Consider the following 15,024-nt stretch of genomic DNA (forward strand, 5'->3'; position numbering starts at 1 on the left):
TGGGTACACCTGAAAACCACCCATTACATAGCGGCTGGTATAGGCCTAGATAATAGGAACACTCCATATCGTTCTCCTACCAGCATGGCCAATTGGCCATGCTGACAGAGGCTGATGGGAATTGTAGTTCCTGAACATCTGGAGAGCCGCAGGTTCCCTACCCCTGGCCTAGAACCTCAGGTGAAAGCCTTAATTTTAAGGTTGTCAGATTCAGTAAGTATGGCATTTTGTAACGGTCCCTTTTAAAATATTTGAAGAAAAGAGCAACCTTTGATTGCCCCATTTGTAAACTATACAATAGCCCCCATGATCTTCATTACAGGCAGTTTCAACAAAGTTAAATGTGCTTTCCAGGAAAGCATCTCAAAAAACATTATTCTAAAAAATTTATAGATACTACATTGGTCAATTGCATGGCAGGGGGTTGGACTTGATGGTCTTTTTGGTCTCTTCCAACTCTATGATTCTATGAATTGTAAAACTGAAAAATCTTGATATCTGCAGTAGTGTTTAAATGAAGTTGTCTTATAAGATAGATCAATTGTAGTTCAATGTTAAAGTTTTAAAGTTTCTGCCAAAGTCTATCCCTAACCAGTGAATCAAATGCTGAGGCCAAATCCACAAAAGCTACGTGCAGCACCTTCATAAGATTCTTTATAGCCATAGCCATCTACATGTATTTGCATACTCCCATGGGTTGTTTCATGTAACTGCACAAGAAAAAGAAAAACCAAGCTACACTAAACAACATGCCAAGAAAGCAAAACAGATCCAAACTGGCTGGTGACAGCTTTATTTTTAGATTAGTTATTACTGTTTTTATTGACTTATTTTATTGTAGTAGAATCTGTCATGAGCCACACTTAGCCATCTGGGGAAGGGCAACCTAGAAATCAATCAAACAAACAAATAAAGCAGTGTAGAAATTAATCGATCAATCAATTGAAGCGATCCACCTTTTTTCCTTTTTTGGTTTGCTGGCATGTTGATTGGTATAACTGCACAGTGGAGGAATAAGAAGCCACTGACATGATGCAAACCTCATTTTAAAAAAAGTTTCCATGAAATAAATGATCCCAGGGAAGCAACAGACTCACACCTGTCCTTGTGAGGGGACAGCTAATTAAAACTTTTGCCTCCACAGGTGACTGAAGTCTTACTTGGTTTGAATTACAAAATCTGGTTTATGTTTCCCCCTGCAAATTAAGATGAAGCCAAGGTTTGGAATACTAATTTGCAGAAAAGGACACAGAGATATAGATGTCTGGGGGAGGGTCTGGGAATTTTTTTGTCAGAGACCCTCCCCCTATTTCTCAAAGGACTTCATGTCAGCTTTTCCAAGGGAAAGTTGGATACTTTGAGGAACATCTGAATCCCCTCTCTGCCATGGAGCCTTTCTGGATGATCTTGGCCCAGTCACTCAATGGCTCTTTCTGCACGGGCACTGAGGGGTGTGTGTGTCGGCATAGTTTATGCCGGCACACCCCTGCGGGACCGTTCGAATGGACCTCTGGTCGCCTTCTTTCGCGTTGTGAAGGCCAGGGGACACGCCCCCCCCCTTGCCAGAGCGACGACACTGGAGAATGAGGCCAGGGGGCATGTCTCCTGGCCTGCACAACACGACAAAAGGTGACCGGAGGTAAGGAGCGTTTGGGAGGGCTGGGAGAGAAACGCCGGTTTCCACCCGGTGCTGTTCGCATGGCACCGAATGGAAGCCGGTGTTTCCAAAATACCTCGCTCCCTGAGCGAGATTCAAAAACACTGTTTTGGCGGGCGCCGGGCGCCACTGCAGCAATTTGGCAGCAGTGCCTGTGCGAGTAGTCCCCACCAAAACGCTGTTTTACTGGCCTGCCGCCACCGCTTTTGGCCCTTGCGGAAAGGGGCAATGTCAGGCTAACCTGATTAACAGGGAGGTAAAATGAAGGTAGAGAATGATTTTGTTGAACACTTTGGTCCCCACTGGGGTGAAAAGAAGAATATAAAAAGCTACACAGCTTAACAAATAACACTGAAATGTAAGATGCATTTTTGTTGCTGTTCCAGGGAGGTTTCTGCCATCTTCATGATACCAACTTCATGGAACTAACTCAGAGATGGGCCCTAACCCATGCCAGATGCAATGTGTTTCCATCAGCAATAGAGGAGGGGTGACTACTCTCTTTCCCATCCAATGAAAGATTTTGTCCCCATTGTCTGAACCAAGTAGAAACCTTAAATCACATGATTTCCCCCCCTGTCCTAAGTATTCAAACATCAGATATTTATTACCACAGTCCACATACCACAAAGCACTAACTTGTCCAGCTAACTTGCAAATGAACTTCCTTCTCAACAGCAAGAAACAAGGAGACCCTGGAAAAGATGGATGAATTTCTCCTGCAAGTGATTGCTGTACGGAATCAAGAAAACAGAAAGGAACATGACCTGCTTATATAACTGCATTATTTTATTCTTCTTTACTTTGTATGCCTAATAAAGGTTATTAATGATGATGAACAAATAACGCTGAAATCTAAGATTTTTGTTGCTGTTCCGGGGAGGTTTCTGCCATCTTCATGATACAGCGATTCCTTTGCTTGTTGGTTACTATTTGTCTTTCCTCTAGTAATCCTGATCTAGTCTGGTGGGGATACCGCATGTCAAGACATTGCATCTGACTTTGCCATGAGGGCTTGACCTTTTCAGCTCTCTCTTCATGGGACTACAATAGACACTAGTCTACGGCCGGGAAAGAAGTGGATTATTCCCCAGCCTCTTTGGAAGGACACAGAAAATCAGAACAAACTGGGGACATTTCAGAAATATGCCAAACACCTTAATTTGCTCTGTTAATTTATATATTTTGTATTCTTAACTGTGTAATGCGGGTGGGGGGGGGGTCGAAAGCAGCATGACCCGAGTTGGTGCCAGTGCCCACTGCGCCATGCAAACTGGAATGGGCACTTATGTACAGGCATTTAGACTGCGCAGGGGAGAAGAGCAGCAGTGTGGCACTTGCACCGGTAAAATAAGGCCAGATGCCTTCACTGCTGTCCCATTCAGCCCTGTGCTGGCATCCAGGGGGGCGTTTCAGGGGCATTCCCAGGGAGGAGTCGATATTAGTTGGCTTCCAGTGGTGTTTCAGCCTGGGAATGCTCCCTTTCAGTGGTGCAGACGTACACATGCAAAATGCATGGTGTAAGTCTGTTTAGGAAATGGGCGGGGAGAGGTGGGTATTTTCTTTCTCTCCACCAATGTCCATGCCACCAATTCCCACATTGGACAGAGTGCTGTCCCCAGCCAGCACTCTACTCCCTCCCCACATTGGATCGGGCTGCCTAAACATTTAGGTTTGATAAGAAAGTAAATATAGCAGGTATTTTTGATTTACCCCAAGATTTCCATTCCTTCACCCTCCTGCCGTTGAAGCTGCACAAACCACGGTTTTCTAAAACTCTGGAGTGACACTACTGTCCGGACAGGAATTAGAAACTATCTAAGGAATGCTCTGGGGCAAGCCCAAGTTCCAGAATGAATCTCTTTTGAATCCCACATTGCAAAGGAATGGACAAAATAATCCCAGCAGGTGTTCTGGAGCTTTGCTGCTCAAAGGTCTTCTTGGTCAGTTCCTTAAAGAGGATTCAAGTGAAATTCTCGCTTATGAGTCCAGGATTTTTTCCCCAGTTAACATTCAAAGAGTGGAAAAGGCAAATGGTTACACTAATTCCTATCCTTTGCAGATGTCTGCCCCTAACCTGCCAGTAACATTAGAAGCCAGATTGGCACCCAACTGCTGACAACTGTTAAATCTGCTCATATCAGAAGCTGGTGGAAGCAATAGTTTTAGGCTCATTCCGCACATGCAGAATAATGCACTTTCAAACTGCTTTCAGTGCTCTTTGAAGCTGTGCGGAATAGCAAAATCCACTTGCAAACAGTTATGAAAGTGGTTTGAAAACGCATTATTTTGCGTGTGCGGAAGGGGCCTTAGAGTGAAGGTACCTTAGTAGCCACTGAGCTATGAACATTAAAGTCCCAGCTTAAAATTTTTACCTCAGCAACCATAGCCAAGCCACAGCACAAATAAAATGTCTTGAGGATGTTAAAAGAAGCATTTTGGGGGGAAAAACTTCCCACAGTTTTTTCTCTAAGACATCTTCAGGACATTTTATTTCTGCTCAACTTGGGTTTTTATGCAAATGCTAAACTTGCAATCTTTTTTCCTCAGGATGGGTTGAAAACATTTCCTGCTTGGTCAGCAGAAAGCAGGAAATGTCCTATTTTTCCTCCCTGACATCTAACAGCTCTTATTTTCATTTTCTCCGCAGCTCACACCCGCCACTTTCTCCCGCTTGTGATTCTCCCTGCTGCCCACCAATTGGTGAAGGTTTCCCTTGGAGGTATTCTCTGTTCACAGCTCAACCACCTGCAATTTCTTTGTATAAAGTAAAGTTAGTTTGAACTGACGATCCCATGCACGTGCCGGGGTGGTTGTTTTTTTTGAGGGAAGTATCTTCGAAGCTACAATGACATATTATCAGAAACAGCGATATGAACATATTTGAGATGCTGCAGCTTTGAAGACACCTCCCTCAAAACAAAAACAAGCAAAAAGGAAGGACAACAGGTGCACAGAATCACCAGTCCAAACTAACTTTAGTCATATAGTTTATACAGTGAAATTGTGGGAGGACGAGCTGCAAGCAGAGGAAACCTCCTGAGTGAAATCTTCACCAAATGGCAAGCTGCACAAATCACAAGCAGGAGAAAATGGCAGGTGAGAGATGCAATGAAAACCAAAGTAAGAGCTAGTGGCGGGGGGGGGGGGAGGGGGGAGAACTGCCTTGCGAGGCAATGCTTTTTTTGTCCACATTATGCCGACAAAAAAAAAGCCCAAACTTTTTATTTATGTTGTGTGTAAAGGACCAGTCACTCTTTCCACAATCAAGATAAGAAGGATGGTGAACATAATGGTTTGGATTCTGTACCTTTCCTCTGTGCACTGATCTTTCTGGAGCCCATGTAGCCCACTAGGCACTTCCATTAGACCAGGGGTCTGCAACCTGCGGCTCTGCAGATGTTCATGGACTACAAATCCCATCAGCCCCTGCCACCATGGCCAATTGGCCATGCTGGCAGGGGCTGATGGGATTTGTAGTCCACGAACATTTGCAGAGCCGCAGGTTGCAGACCCTGGCATTAGACCAAGGTATTTCAATGAGTTGCCTAACACAAGAAGACTATAGAGTGGAGGACAGCCTTCACAGTGTCCAGAGAAAAGGTGTAAATCCAAGTAAATGTATTTTAAATACTCATTTAAGGGCAAGTAGGATTGGCTTTCCCTACACCTGACAGCCGAGTTACACTCTCTTGTGATAATATAATCATGCCAAGAAAGACTTAGGAGATTCTTCACTTACTGCATTTCAAGTCCAGAATTGGGGAAGAACTTAACAGTGCAAGGAAGTTCTGCTTAATGAAACATACGGAGGAATATGTCGAATGGCTAAGACCAAATCCCCTGGATATCACATTTGACAACTTCTATTGCCCATTTCCCATCTTATTTTTGGCTTCTGCATTACTTTGCTAACCTGTGAGGCAGTATCATGCTTCAGTTTGGCTGAGATTATCCAAGCAAAGGAGCTCATGAAAATATAATTCTCCACTGCAGTGGAGTTTATTCAGAAATCCTCTCGGTGCTGACTCAACACTCTGAGCCTCATCAGAATGCTTTACAATGAGCTCATCTTCCTCTCTTCACTGGCTTGGGAGTCGGTGACTTTGATTCCCATAACTGCAGAGCTGCTTTGCCTTAAAATTATGCCAAGTATCAAGAGATTATTTTAAAAGCATAGTGAAAATGGAAAAAAAGAGAAAAGAAAGCACAATGCTGCCTTCTGGGAGGAAGACTGCTTCCTGGCATAGGACAGAGTTACCAACAGAAGGGTGAGGAAAGTCTCACATATTGTGCTGGAAAAATCATTATGTTTTGGCTTCAGTACAAGCTTGAAATACCAGACAGACACATCATGCATGTCAGTCCAACTAATTTTATGAAGAATCCTAGATTCTTGTGAGGCCAAGACTGAGCCAGGCAAGTCTGCTCCGAAGACGACAGTAGGAAATGGTGGAGATATGGAAAGCCAGCAGGCCTACCAGGTTGTGAATGAGTGGAGATGTGGTGAACTTCAAAATGGGAGACGTCAGATGCTGGGTTTTAGCAATCTGCACCCCTGGATCCAGACTTCTGGGGCCTAGTCTGACTGGAAAAGTTCCACTGTTGCCACAGACTCTGCCAAGGTGTTGTCTGTATCTCCTCTCTTCCTCACCCACCTTTCTGATGGTGAAAAGGATGGCAGGGCAAATTCCACAAGATGCTGCTGCAGACTGAGATACCGAACATCATATTGCGTGCTCCCTATGGAATCCAGAAATGTTGTGAACTATGGGAAATGTAGTTCCCATAGCCTCCTACATCCCTAGATGTTATGGTACAAGCAACCTAGTTACCATCAGGAATTAATCCAGTTATTATGAATTAATTCTGGAGTGGGCTAAGGTGGATTCATGCAGGTGACGTGATGCATTTGAGGAATAGCTCTTCCACACTTACATCACATCCTGATAATATAAATTACGCCCTTCCACTTTGCGGTTTTTGATCCAGAAAACTGGACCTCTTTTTGAAAACAGGGCTAACCTTCCAGATGATGTTTGAAGCAAAAATCTATAGGGAACACTGGATCGGCTGTAAAAAATTTTTAAAAATGCACCATGCACTTACTCATTAGTACCACATATTTACTCAGTAGTAGCAGCACACAAGAGGCTCAGAATATGGCCCTTATTAGCAGACATGCTCCCCAATGAATGGCTGAAGGAAAACTACTAGATTACAAGGGCTCCACTTCCATTGCCAATCCTTTCCTATCAGCACATCTACTCTTGAGTAAGTGCCCCGTGTCTGCTTATTCGCAATACATACAGGGGTGCCTGCAAATAATTGCTGTCTTGCTGTTTGTAGGTATGAACTGCGATCCTCACCCCAACAGAATTGTAGGAACATACAAAACATTTCAAGGACATACTAAACAGAAACAATGGAGTGTCCCCAGGTTTTCTGTTCAGAGATCCTCTGCATCATCATCACAACAACAACAAAAAATCATGTCACAGCTAACTCAGGCCAGGTTTTTTTTAAGTGTATCATTAATAATAGACATGGTAATTTTACATCTGGACTTTTAGTGAGAGCACTGTAATTCTTCCTGTTCCGTAGATGCTGTATCTCCCTGAAGGATTTCAGAAGGATCCCATGACACAGGCTAAGCTAACATCCCATTGTTAGCGGGGCTTGAGAAATGCATTAGAAGAGTCTCAAAAGCCTCATATCCATTAAACTTTGCCTCCCCAGGGGAGAAACTAAAAGCAAATCTGGAATAAGCAAAGGGCATAAATTTAGCAAGAGTAGGATCGCTGAACGCACTTAGAGGCCTACGGCCCAAGGAGAATTTTGTGCAGTCTTAACCAAAGATTAGCTGGCCGTAATAAGACAAATGAAAAATCAGTTTTATTGTCCTGCCCCGCTGTTCAACCTATTAAATAATCTTATCAAGGCTATTGCCTAAGAGCTGTGGTGACATAATTAAACAGCAGGCTATCTAGTTCTACAGAAATCAATAGAAACATTAACATTAATTTCTCTCTTTTATATAAGCCACTTTTGTACTTGGCTTGTCGGCGTGGAGTTACACTTTGAGGGGCTAAAAGAAATTTGATTCAAACCGAGCATTCATTCCTAACATCTGAGTGGATAAATGCTCACAATTAAGCCGTAACCTCAAAAGCATCAATATGTTATATTCAAATGCCGTTGTTTCAGCTTAATTACATAGGACGGGGGTGGGGATGGGGGGGGGAAGGTAACTTGAGGAGCAAAGCCTCAGATAGTATATGATGCCATTTCTTGCATGACGTCATAAGTACAGTCATGGCCCCAACCAGGAATCCACACTAAAGAACCCAATCACTGTATATGCCATTAAAGGTATTTGACTTGAACACAATTACTGACCCAGGCAAGGACTTCGGGTTTGACAGTGTTCATGCACTTGTTGTACTCCCAATGCAGAAGACTCTCAAACAAGCAACCCGGGACTCTGAAGAGGTCAAAGCCATGTTCAGCCTCTACTACACTGCCTTACTCCAAGAGTTCTGAGCAGCTTATGTAAATATTTTTTTAAAAACAGAAACCAAAAGAAGCAAAGAAATAAAGACTGTCAAAGGCTTTCACGGCCAGAATCAACGGGACGCCGCGGGTTCCTGAGTTGCGTGGCTGTGCTCAAACAACCTGGAAAACCCACAACAGCCAAAGAAATAAGTTTCCCATGAAAGATGGGTGGGGGAGCAATCCTGCAACAGACTTTATTAACCCCTTCTTGACTGCAGCACTTCTCCTTGTTCTAAATAGCCCACTGGTAGCTCTTTATACCCCATTTAAAAATGCAACACAAGTACCTTGAGAAAACAGAGCAAAGGGGAGGGAAAGTAGCAGTGGCAGTAGAGATGTAAAATTTCCAGAAACCTTGAAGTGGGGTAGGTGGGGTGCAGGTGGAGGTGGAATCTAAAAATCCCAGGAGGAAAAACAGTTTTCCCCTTATGGACTCAAAAGCTGCTATAAATTTTACATCTCTACTCTCACGGCTATTATCATTGCTCTGATCTGAACTCTGACCTTTGCCATGAATACTTTTAAGTAAAAGTAGAAAGGTCAAGGAATCGGTGAAGGAGTTTTAAAGAGAAATGCCAGACTTGGGAGGTGGGAGACTTGAACATGGTGTACTGAGAGAATCCTCCACCCCACCTCCCAATGATGTTCCCACGGTTGAAACTTGTGCCCCATTCTCCTTCCCTCATTAGCTCTGGTAGGGAAAAAATTAAGACATTATTTCAACCATCCAGGGAAGGATATAGTTCCAGGAAATTACATAGGAGAGGGAAGAAAAGCTGACTCAATCAAATACCGGTTGTGCCCCTAGGCCAGTGATGGCGAACCTTTTTGAGACCGAGTGCCCAAATTGCAACCCAAACCCCACTTATTTATCACAAAGTGCCAACCTGGCAATTTAACCTGAATGCTGAGGTTTTAGTTTAGAAAAAAAAACGGTTGGCTCCCTCTTTCTCCGCCCCACCCGCTCGAGCAGGGGCCAGCCTGCTCTAGCCCCCAGCAAGTCCTGCACGCAGCGCTCTGTGCCTCTCTAGCATCTTCTGCGCCCCCCCCCCTTGGGCAGTAGCCACCCAGAGCACAGGCACCAGGCCCGTCAGCCGAGTCCTCCCTGCTCACCGCGGTGTGCACACGTCGTGCTCAGTGGCCCAGGCCAGCCTAGATGTTTGTGTGGGGGTGTGTGTGATTTTCCACCCAACACCCGACGAACTCTTGTGTGCGTGCCCACAGAGAGGTCTCCAAGTGCCACCTCTGGCACCCGTGCCATAGGTTCGCCATCACTGCCCTAGGCCCTGGTACAGTCCTCTCCCCAGGTCCTGAGGAGCCTTTCCTCTGGCTTCAGACAGGGCTGAACTGCCTCTGATATCCAGAGGAACCCTTCCCAGTTGCTGCCTAGCCCTGTGCTGGGTAAGAGCTCATCCTCCTCAACCATCTAGGCCCTTACCCTTTTTATCCCCTCCCACCAGATTGGGCCCTGCCACAGTCCTTCCCTGGGTCTTCCTTCAGAGCCTTTTTCAAGCAGCAGCACCTGGCCTGGCTGCTGCTCCCTCTTTGTGGCTGTGGGGTGGGGCTGATTCCCAGGCAGCCTTGCCACTGTGGCTGGCTTGGGCCTCTCCTGGGCTGCTGCAGCTGCTTTAGGACCATCCTTTGCTGGTCTGGATGGCCTGATGGTGGAGAGAGGCTGCTGGACTCTGCCCAGTCCTTCCCCCAGATGCACCTTCAGCCTGCGATCTTCTACCTGGGTGGGCCTTGGGCTCTCTCTCCCTTGTGCCTCCCGGCTGCCGCAGGACCTGGGACATCCAGGCAAAGTTCTCCTCTGGAAGGTTGGGACCAGCTGCAGCAGAGGGGCTGGGAGTCTGGAGATGCAGTCTCCAGACATAGTATGGCCCTACTCTGGATGCCCACACCCTCAGTTGCTAGGTGAAAATTTTCTAGAAACAGCCATATACAAATCTACAAGCATTTTCTTCTGAAGAAAGAACAAGGAAGGGTACGGGCTGGGTTGCATATGGGTGAATCTTCCTGAAAGCAAAGTTCATACCCAATGTCCTCTTGAAACTCACAGGAGGCACTTACTAGCAACAGAGGAAACCTACACCAGTGTCTCAGCATTGTCAATAGCAACGTCACATTGGTGCATGCAGGAAGTGTGGTTATCAAGTTGTTACAGATATTCAGATAAGCTGGTATTTGGGCAAAAAAAGCTATGGTAGAAGCCGTTTTCACCATAGAGTTTTTGCCCAAATACCGGAGCATCCCTGCATTACCTGGGATGTAATTACACCATTACCAGTGTGCTCCGGAAACAACAGTGCTGCATTGCCAATGATAATGCTGAGACACCAGCGTAGGCCTCCCTTCCTGCCAGAAAGTACCTCTGCTGGTCAGCTGATTAGTGGACAGGGCCCAGGGTTCCCTCATCCATAGTGAGATGTCAACCCACCTCTACCCATAATGCAGCTGTGGTTACAAGTCACCACCAGAGGCCACCCAGATTGTCCTTCCAGAGTTTCAGTTGTCTTTCCCTTTCCAGGAATCAATGTCTAAAACAGAAGAACACAGAACTTACCACCTTATCAGCCACACAATGGCTGCCTGCATTTATGGTGGGGATGGCCACCAGAGTTCACCAGAGAAAAACAGCGGCAGGGCTGTAGACTGCCTGTTTGCAACCCCTGTCCCTAATGAAGAGGGAAGAATAGAGCCAACTTTTGTTTACATCTGAAGGATGAGGAAGATTGGCTTCTTGACACAAAAACTGAGCCACAGAGTATGGAAAGACAAAAAGTACAGGCCCATTGGTCAAACCCGTCTGCTAAGGACATGTTTCCTCAGTTGGCAACAAAGAGGCAAAAGGTGGAATGTGAAATAAACGGCATGTGTGAGGTAAATAGCATGTGTGAAGTAAATGGCATGTGTGATACAAAGAACTGTTGGCACTTGGAGAGTTCCGGTTGTTTGCAAAGTGATCCTATGGACAAACAATTCTTGTCCAGGGTTAAGAAGGAATTCCTGTCCAGGGTTCAGTCATGGACAGCCAAGCATGTCCCTTGTATACAATACCAGCACACAAATCATTCATTGTTCCTGTATGGGCAACCCCCAATGAAACAAAAGGAGCCTTTAACCGCACAAGCGAATGTGTCAACTTGAATCACAGTGCCATGTTTAACGGCAGCAGCTGGTTGGATTCAGAAAGCTAAGCTGGACACATCAAAGTGAAAGAAAGGAATCTGGGAATTCCCACTCCTTAATCAAACTGTGTATGACATCAACCAAAAAAAGAGAGGGAGGGCAAGGGGGGTGGGGAATCCTTGACTTCTATTTCCCAGCCATGACAAATATCACACAAAGCTCTAAACAGATCCCTGAGTTTTAGTACCATTAATAAAAATATAAAACTGATAAACTCTGTTTTCTCCTCTCCCCAAAATCCAAAACAATAATCTCATTCTTGCATTTTCCCAGTGAAAGTCAGTCTCAGTCTCATAGCCAGGGACGCTTAGCTGGGGTCTTGTGGTCCATAAACCTGATGGAACAAGCAAAAGATCTTCCTCTTACCTACACAGAGGAGACAAACCAGATGTGATGGTAGCCATCAGGTGAAACAATGATCACTGGTGCCATTTTAGAGCTACCTTTTGAGATTGAAGCTTTGCAGCAAGTCTCTTGAACAGATAACCCAAGAAACTTCTAAGCACCAAATCAGCCTGTAAGCCATTATCCCACTCTAACAAACAAAGCAGACTTCACCAGTCAGGGGTTTGGAACAAGAAAAGGTGATCATTCCTCCTCCCTTTTTGCCATCAAGTCAAAGTTTTCAAGGCAAGAGATGTTCACAGTTGGCAATTGCCATTGCTTGGCTCCGCATAGCACCCCTGGTATTCTTTGGTGGTTTCCCATCCAAATACTAATCAGCGCCGACACTACTAAGCTTCCAAGATCTGAGGAAATCGGACTATTTTGCGCTACCCAGGTCAGGGTGATAATCTCTTACCCCCAGCAAAGACTCCCAGATTGGCTTGCTTGCTGGTCTGAGCAGGTAAGGGACTCTGTTCTTGAAAGTTCTAGACAAATCAAGAGCACCCCCCCTTCAAATCTTGCATTCTTTTCACCGTCCTCCATTCCATGTATCACAAAAAGTTTTCCGTATCCAAATGATGCAGGATCAGCAATTCTCCATGCACCCAGTATAATCATGTAATACTCTAAAGGAGATGCAATTCTGGGAGACGTCCTGCTCCCAACGACATCACAATTTATGATGGTGGAAAATACCACCAAGTTGCAGCCTAGCTTATATTGACTCCTCAGAGTTTTCAAGGCAAGAGGTGGTGGTTTGTCATTGTCTACTTTCATGGGTGGTCCCCCATCCAAGTACTCACCAGAGCCAACACTGCTTAGTTTCCAAGAATTGATGAGATCAGGCTAGTGCCTGAGCCATACAGGACCGGGTGAAAACTGTTCATACACCTGAGAAAAGTTCTAGAATCCTTACCTGTCATAATCCTCTGGGCTTCATAAGGTTCCATGTAGCCAGTGCTTTCTCCTTTGCCTGTCTTGTTCCCCTCACTTTTGGCATCAAATGGGTCAGAGTAGTCATCTGCTATTAGGACCTGAAAGGAGGGGGAGAGAGAAAAGAAAAGACACTCTTTTAGCTGAAGAGGCTTCTCAGAGTGGCTTTCCAACTCCTTAACACACTGGAAAGCTCCCTAGGTTAAAAATTATAGAGGGTTTACAAGGACACTGCTCTACTAATAGACTCAGGGCAGAGAGCTTCAGTTCAGGGAGAGAAGATATTTTTCTGCTGTTCTTCTTTGCAGTCTTCTATCTGTGTCTGTTTATTCATGTGATGGCCCTACGAGCTCTCACACATCTGGCAAGTTTTGTACAACTCCAAAGCTAGCCACAGAACAAAGCATAACTCACTTTAGTTGTTTCTGAAACAGAAGAAAAAGTTACACACACACACACAACTTTCCAGCTCTGGACTGAAACCCATATCTAGAGACACAGGCAGCCGGCAGACGTTAACATCAAACTAGGTTTTGTTTTCCGACAGCAATAATTGGATGTCTTTCAGCTTCCATCACTCCCATGTGCTCTTCTGGTTCTTTGCAGTTCAGACACTGAACCCTTCCCACATTCATAACACCATGTTTGTTATGTCTGAAATGCAACCTAAACTAATCAACAAAAAGAATAACAATTTTAACTCAGAATCTGAACAGAGCTTCTCTCACCTCAAATACACAAATGTTTTCCAAAACATATGAGTTAGAGTGGTAAAGATACTTCAGGTAAAACAAACCATGTGAAAGAAAACAGGGCCTTCGCCAAGGTAGTCCACCAGCCTCTGGAGAACTTCATTTATCAAGGAAAGAAGAAGTCACTCTTTGTCTATTTTCTTCAAGGGCTATATTTTTGTTGCAGTTCAGAAAAGTTTCACAGATTCCCCTCCCTTCCTTCAAGAGAGTTTAGGGGCTGCTTTTTAGTAGCATGACAAGATTATATCTTTGTTTCACTTTATTGCATTTCATTTGTGTAAGTCGCTATCAGAAAAAACAGTCTAGAAATAAGGTTGCCGAGTTCCAAGTGGGGCCTAAAGAGCCGCCTGAATGACACCTGATCTCCAGATTACAAATATAAATTCCCCTAAAGGAAATGGCTGCTTTGGAGAGTGGTCTCTATGGCATTATATCCTGCTAACATCCCTCCCCCAAACTCCCGAAGGCTCCATCCCCAAATCTCCCGAAATATCCCAACTCAGAGCTGGCAAGCCCATCCAGAACTGTTCTAAGGTTATTTGCCTGCCTGTCTATTTACCATTTCTTAGGGTATGCTAGTTAGGGGTGGGTAAAACTATGTACATAATTTTGAGCCTGGCCTCTGCATAACCATCTGTGCTCTGCAGCAACATGGAACCACGCTTGCTGTTACTCTTTTGCAATGACATGATGAAGTGCGCACTAACTTTTTTCCCCTGTGCCCCCGATGTGCATATGTGCACACAAGTGCCTGCTTGTTGTGCACACAGATGCCAATTTAGGATGACCTCTCTTTGGTGCATGTAATAATGGGAGTATCATCCCATGATACCTCAGTGAACCAGAGTCTAAAACATGCTGGAGGCCGATAGTTTTACTGTGAATTTTTGTCAATATCCCCCGGTGTATCACTACTGCTGACTAATTTGCAGAAGCGGCTTTTAAAATATTCATATCCTTCTTAAATCTGGTCTGACCCATTACATTTCAACAGCTGAAACATGTAATGAAATATGCCTTGTTGGAGGTGCGTAGTGGTGGCAGAAATTCCTGCTTTGGGTTAGACAAGACATTATTCCCCAGCTCTGTCATACATCTTAAATTGTCTTATTAAGTCAATCACCCACTTTGCTCTAGACAACTTTTAAAATCTGACTATTATGCTCAATAACAGGATGACATTCTGTGAGGCTGCTCACCATTACATACCTTGTTGAAGTGCAAAAAAAAAATACACAGAAAGAAAGAGAGCTGGAAAAATCCCAGACACTTAAAAATACATTGTCTGGCCCTGTACATACTTCTCAAGGATTTGGAAAAACCCACAGAGTATTATCATCAAAAAAGAGGACAAAATGGATGACTACAGTCTTATTTAAGCAAAAATTATCCAAGCATGTTGGTTGCATTTGCTAGCGAAAGAACTGGAAGGCGCAGTTTTCGTCAGCTAATGATTAAGCTTTGATCCATGTATTTTTAAGTAGCTCATAGAGACAAGGGCATTTAACCAAACTAGATCTCGAACTGAAGAGCTCTAATTCAATCCCTATC

The 15,024-nt window shown here is 44.6% G+C and overlaps 1 protein-coding gene across 1 annotated transcript in view; it reads right to left on the reverse strand.

The window, feature by feature from the left end:
- Positions 1 to 15,024, reverse strand: part of SHB (SH2 domain containing adaptor protein B) — a 179,632-nt gene that overhangs the window by 95,770 nt on the left and 68,838 nt on the right. The window contains exon 2 of the mRNA XM_048504287.1: positions 12,705 to 12,822. Coding sequence (XP_048360244.1) covers positions 12,705 to 12,822 — 118 coding nt within the window. The remainder of the gene's footprint in view (positions 1 to 12,704; positions 12,823 to 15,024) is intronic.

Source organism: Sphaerodactylus townsendi, linkage group LG07 (assembly GCF_021028975.2).
Source record: "Sphaerodactylus townsendi isolate TG3544 linkage group LG07, MPM_Stown_v2.3, whole genome shotgun sequence".
Classification (NCBI taxonomy): Eukaryota; Metazoa; Chordata; class Lepidosauria; order Squamata; family Sphaerodactylidae; genus Sphaerodactylus; species Sphaerodactylus townsendi.